Raw genomic sequence first — 6,078 nt, 5'->3', positions numbered from 1 at the left:
GGACAGATCCTGCTCTCGCAGAAAGCCCGGCCACCTCTCAGCTTCACGGAACTTTTAGCAGCATCTGGGAGTGGTTTCCTAAACCCAAGCTGCTCTTTCTGCCTCCTGCTTCAGCCAGGGTGGCCCCTGCCTCGGGCACAAGCGGGCAGCTGGGGAGGAGGGTGGTAGGACGGCGTGGATGCGAGCACCCAGTTTGTAAGCACGGAGCAGCCCCCTTACTCTTTGGCCACGGTTAGCCCACAGGCACCTTCCCGAGGCCACGTGGACTGGGTTGCACGGCGGGACCTCAGCTCTGGCTGTGTTTATCATGACCCGCTCGTATTGGGACAGGCTCGCACCCAGAGCGCTGTGTGTAGGGCGGTATCTGCACGCTGCTCAGCTTTCAGCGCAAACAGCCTTAATCCTGCCTACCCCCCCCAAACCCCTTAAACCCCTGGCGATGCCCCAGGCAGAGCAGCCTCCCCAGCCGCGCTGGGGTTAGAGCCATCCCTGTGCTTCGTGAAGGGGCTCCGGGCTGCGGTTATCGTCCACGGCGTGCAGCCACGCAGCGGCTTGCCCGGCCGCTGCCAACCTGGCTCCAGGCTTGAAATGAGGTGCTGGGCTCGGGCTGGGGGAGTTAATAACTTTCCAGGCTCCTTCTCCCTTTTTGAGCCAATGTACCTGCAACATGGTGTTTGCTGAGCAACCTGCTGAGGTTTTGGTCAGACCTTAGCCCATGCGGCTTCTCCTGGTTTCCTCCCTGATGTACATCACTGCTGGCCAGCCCCAAACTAATTTAATTGCTTAACTACAAACAAGTTTTTCCCTGCTTTCATGAAGTGTAGCTAATCGGACATCATTTTCTCATGTTCCTTGGATTCTTTACGTGGATCAGTACTATTCCCTCCACTTGTGCACACCTTTATTATGTGGGGGTTTGTGAAATGATGCAGCTTTTGCAGAAGGATGCCCTCCCCTTCTTTCCATGCAAAACCAAACCTCCGCTGATCCCTGTTTGGAGAGGAATTAGAAGCCTGGCTCTGGGTTTTGTCAGTATGAGCCTGTTTAGTATTCACAACACTGTCTTTAAAAGCTGATTGTACTGCAAGGTCAGCAATGAAAATGATTGAGTGCAGCTTTATCTTAATGCTGCAAGCAGTTAATTAACATCAGTAAATTGTTTAGTGCAATTGCCTCCACGGGTCAGCCCCTCTCTCTAAAGGAAACCTACATTAGATTTGAAATTAAATTGCCTGTTAGGAACAAAGGCGCTTGCTTTATTAGCAGAGGCTCTCTCTAGATGTCCAACACTGAAAGCCAGGATTGCATGAAACATTTTTTTAGTGAAGAAATTAAAATGATCCTTTTGAGCTAAGCTGTTAGTGTGGCTTTTCAACTAACACGGCTGCTGTGGGAGGTGTCCCCACAGACCCAGGAGATGGTGCAGGTTGCAATGGACCGACTGGAGCAGCGGCAGGTCCCATGTCACCCGTCTCAGTCTGGCAGTGCCGTGGCAGACTTTGCATCTGCTTATTGTAGTGGAAGCACTTACACGAAATCCCGTCTCGTGCGGCTCCTGGGTTGCAGGAGGCCCAAGTCTCCGGTTCAGCCCTCATCATTTGCAATGCCTGGCTGCTCTCTGGGTCACTCACTCCTCAAGTCAGGGCATACTGAAGGTTAAAACTCATTATTTAGCTTTACCAGAGCTCTAACTCAACACAAGAGTAAATCTGTATGACACAGTCATTTTCTGGTCATATACAAGTTTATTACAGAAATAAACCACCTTTGTTATAAAAGGTGCGCAGCATAAACCTTGACAGCATCAGCTGGCTCTGAAAGATGCGAGGAGAGTTTGAAAGGGAATGAAACGGTGTTGTCTCAGATTTGCATCTCTCTCGTTTTGGGCAGCATTTCTGGTTTTGCCACCGAAACACAGCCTGTCGCTTCTTAACTGTCACTTCACCATAAACACGGATGCGTGTACGTCTTACTTTTAAGTGCTGTATCCAGATTGTCAGGGCTGGATGTGAGAGCAGTCTAGCAGAGGAGGCAGTGGGACGTCGTGCAGCCATCCCGCCTCTCGCACGCAGGTGCTGTACGAGGAGCGCTGGTCCATGGGGGAGCGTTGCTGAGCCCCCTCCGGTTCCCATCAGCCTGGCAGTTTTGTACGTGGCAGTTGTGGCGTCTGGGAGGCACTTGCGTGGGGCAGGTGAGTGCTCAGGCCCCGCAGGCTTTGGATAAAGTTAACAAAAACCCATAAAATCCTAAAGGAGCAGCAGAGTCCTGCAGTTCTTCCCAGAGAGGCTTCATCCATGGGCAACCCCTTTTAAAATAAGCCAAACCCCCAATTCCATGGCTTCCCTGCTGCAATGAATCCACGAATGCATTAAAGACCTTGTAGGAGAATATGCCCCATCCACATGCCGAGTGATGCTTTATATAAATAGCTCATATACACTTGCTATATACAAAATATGACGTACATGTGGTGTTACTTGATTTGGTGAGAAGCTCCGAATGCCTCTCGTGGTACCCCTCCCAAGATGCTGGGGCAGGAGATCACAGCAGAAGACGCTTATGGTTGTGCTGCCCGAGGACAGACAGTGAAGGCACCTGGATCCAGGATGAAAAGCCCCTTTTCCAGCAGCCCTGCTGCCCACAGAGTTATTCCTTCAGCAGACCGAGCTTCTTCAGTGCCTCTCGCCGGTTCTCATCGGTCGTGCCCTTGGGGGAAATCTTCACACTGACGCAGGAGCGGTGTGGCCTGGGGAAGCTCTGCAGCAGGTGGGATTGCTGCTTGCTGCTCTTCTCCTGCCCCACCTGCCCGGGCTCCTTCAGACCAGCAAAGTCCTTCCCCGCTCCAAGAGATGCTGGCCGGGGGCGGCTGCTCCTGAGGAAGCTCGGGGCAAGCCGCTCAATGAAGGACATCTTGCCCAGGGAGCTGCTGGTCTTGACGCTCTGCTCCTTGGCGCTGGTCATGTAGCTGCTCAGCCCCACGCCAGAGCGCTCCAGGGTGTTGGATTTGAAGTTCATCTGCCGGATACCCGGCACCGGCCTCTCTGCCGCCCTGCAGCGTGCCTCAGGCTCCCCAGGGTTGGGGAATGCAGTCTCCCTTGGTTGGGGATGCATGGTAGGTTGAAGGTGGGTGCTGGGCTCCCTCCTGTCCTGAGACAGTCCAAGCTTCTCCAGTGCCTCCCGCCGGGCTTTCTCCCTCTCCTTGGGGTTGAGGTGCCCTGAATTCGCCTTTTCGGCAGCGGCGTCGCTGGCAGAGCTGGGCTGAGAGCCGGCCGAGGACGGAGGTGGTGCTTTTACCTTCTGGCCGGGCTCTGTGGGGAGTGGCACTGGGCTGTTTTTGCTGGTTCTCAGGATAATATTTGGTGGCAATTTTCGTGGTTTGGGGGCAGTTGGAGGCCCACGCTTGGCATCTGGGTCCTGAGGGGCCTCTTCCACCGTAGATTTCTCTGGCTGGCCCCATGAAGTGCAAGTCTTGGTCTCCTTGGCTGTTTCCCTCTTGGCATCTGAGCGATTGCTACGTGACCACTCGTGGCTCACCAGGTCATCCTGGAAGGCTTCTGGAGGTTGGATAATCAAAGACCCCAGGGGCTTTATCTGGCTTCTCTCGTTGGCTTGGTCAAGCCAGTCCTCCTTGGCCATCTCCTGTGAAGATTTACCTGCTGGCACGGGGTCCTCCACCGTATGGAGAGTTGCTTTGCCATCAGGAGCTCCGTTTGCTCTTTGTGTGTTTGCTACAGTGATGCTCCTTGGAAGACTGTAATAGCCTGGGCTTGGAACCACTGCTGGAGCTGAGCTTGAGAAGGCGGAGATGCTCTTACTACTCTTCTGTTCAGCTGCACGCTGCTGACCAACACTTGGAGGGGAAGCCCCATTTTCCAAATCTAGGCAAAGAGGGAGATGTGAAGCCATGCACCATTCTGCACAGGGACATAGGACACCTTCCTGTTCATGAGACTCACCTCTCCATGCCTGCTGCCATGTGCAGCTGTGGCAGAGTACTTGCACCCAGAGAGTTTACCCCGACCCCAGCTAATATGCTGTCACAGCTAAGAAAGTCAGATACTTTGGATTTGACAAAGCACACGGTGAATGAGGAGCCTTATTAACCTGTGTAAGCCTGTTCAGAGCACAAGCAAAGATGCTCTGCCCTGCCCTATGGTTCTGCTGACCTTGCTGGCAGCTGCTAGCAGCTCCTGCACGCAAGAACAGGGACAATGCAGTTGGTGCCCTCCCTATCTCGCTGCCCACAGCCACCTCTCACCACGGAGTGATGAAAACAGGCTGGCTTTAGCTTAACACATGCATAAAACTGGGGCGATACTCCTTCCCTGCCTGCCAAGGGAATGTACCCCAGCGAGAAAGTCCCTTTGCAAACAAGGCTGGAGCATGGATTTCCAGCTTACCCCGCGGGACGGAGTCTCTCCTGGGCCACGTTCCGGGCAGCTTGGAGGTCTCCATGTAGTTGGTTTCATCGGTAGAGACCCCGCTGTCTGCTTCTGCATCCAGTGAGCCAATAGTTTCTTCTAAAAACATCAAACACTCTTTTTCTTCCACAGATAAGTAGTCATAACTGTTATCACTCTGAAAAAAGAAAAAGAAGCAGTACAGGTAGGAGACACAGGTGTATTATTATTCACAGCCCTGGCAGTTAAGAGGAGATCTGTGACAGCTCCTGGCCAGGAGACTTGGCCAGTGACTATTCAAAAATTGGTACTTACAGCTACAGAAAACTAAACAACTTCCTATTAAAAAATATATATACACGTAAGGCAATATTATATACTGTAATATTTCTATATCTTTTATATTTTGTATATAGTATTATATACTATAAGATTTTTATATTACCCTACTATGAGCATCAGAAGATGGGTTATTCTTAATTTGGAAACTTGGCCTCCACCTCTTAGTTCTTTAGTTTACGTTGAAATCTGAGCAGATGGGTAACATGGGTGGTCTCTGGGTACAGACATCTGTACTGCTCAGAAATGCTGAATCTCAGAAGCTTGTCTCAATATCATAAATATTGAAGACTCATCTGTGGGTGGTGGTCCCTCTCCTTGTTCTCCCATTCATACGTCAGCAAGATCCTGTTTAATTTTTGTTGTATTTCAAGTACTGTGAGATACGATTGCTGTGGAAGTGCCAAGTTACAAGGTGATACATGCAATATATCATGAAAAAACTGAAGTGCAGGAAGGGATGGAGTGTGCATCAGATCCACAAGCACAGAGGAGAAATTGTCCCAGGTGGAGCTGTTTTGCAGGGAGACACCTATCCAGATCTTTTACCATGCAGTATTGCAACCAGTTTTTCCATCCCTAATAAATTTCAGAGGGTTTGGTTCTGGTTTGCAATACATCAAATGGAAACCCTGTTCAGGACTGAGTGCTGCACTTACACATATCAATTATGCTCCAAGTCAGACAGGATGTAATTAGTCCATCAATCTGGGAATCAGCGTTTGGAGACAAACAAGCTTTAATGGACAGATAGTGAAAAATTACTCATCTACACCCATGGTCCAAACTCATCTCTGCCTTAACTAGGAAATTAATCTCTTGTCAGCTGGGAGGAGTATGGCTCGCTGTCTTTTCCGGGTGAAGTTGCCCTTGTTGGAGCCAGTCTGACCCAGTTATCCAACTGGTCTAATCCCTCTTTGAGGAACTCGCCAGGCTCCTCCTGCCCAGTGCCTGCACCATCTGCCTCTGCATCTTCAGGCAATGCAGGAGCCGCTGGGCTCTCGGTATCATTTCCTCGAGGAGACCTTGCAGGAGCTTAGGCTCCTGATTGCTGCCACACACATGGCAGGATGGAAAGTCTGGGAGTGCTTTGGGGCAGGAATTAATTTGGTCCTTGGGCTGTGCTTCCAAAGCACCAATGGAGAGCAGTTTTGAGCAAAGATCTGGCCAAAATCCTTCCTCAGCTGCCGAGAGGGGCGAGTTGAGCCCCTGCCGTGGCCGGGCTGGGTGCAATGGGGTTACTCACGTGCTGCGAGTGGTTGGAGGCCGTGCTGACCATGCTGTCGCAGCTGCCAGAGTTGCAGCCAGCCATCCCCAGCCCCAGCTCCTTCCTAGGCAT

General features: G+C 51.5%; 1 protein-coding gene across 1 annotated transcript; it reads right to left on the bottom strand.

Annotated features, from left to right (window-relative positions):
* Positions 1–2,646: 2,646 nt before the first annotated feature.
* C23H1orf116 (chromosome 23 C1orf116 homolog) lies at positions 2,647–6,078 on the bottom strand. Its single transcript, XM_072844990.1, has 3 exons — positions 5,986–6,078; positions 4,401–4,578; positions 2,647–3,878 (listed from the first exon to the last, which is right to left on the bottom strand). Exons 1-3 carry the CDS (start codon positions 6,076–6,078, stop codon positions 2,647–2,649), a joined length of 1,503 nt encoding a protein of 500 aa, XP_072701091.1.

This window comes from Ciconia boyciana, chromosome 23 (assembly GCF_034638445.1).
Source record: "Ciconia boyciana chromosome 23, ASM3463844v1, whole genome shotgun sequence".
NCBI classification, from domain to species: domain Eukaryota; kingdom Metazoa; phylum Chordata; class Aves; order Ciconiiformes; family Ciconiidae; genus Ciconia; species Ciconia boyciana.
This window is presented reverse-complemented; position numbering and strand designations above follow the sequence as displayed.

Excerpts from the sequence above, each read along its gene's own strand:
- C23H1orf116 (XM_072844990.1), bottom strand. The coding sequence starts at position 6,078 with ATGCCTAGGAAGGAGCTGGGGCTGGGGATGGCTGGCTGCAACTCTGGC. Across the intron at positions 4,579-5,985 it reads CCTCCAACCACTCGCAGCAC|AGTGATAACAGTTATGACTA; the intron begins GTGAGTAACCCC and ends TTCTTTTTTCAG. Across the intron at positions 3,879-4,400 it reads GAGAGACTCCGTCCCGCGGG|ATTTGGAAAATGGGGCTTCC; the intron begins GTAAGCTGGAAA and ends CTCTTTGCCTAG.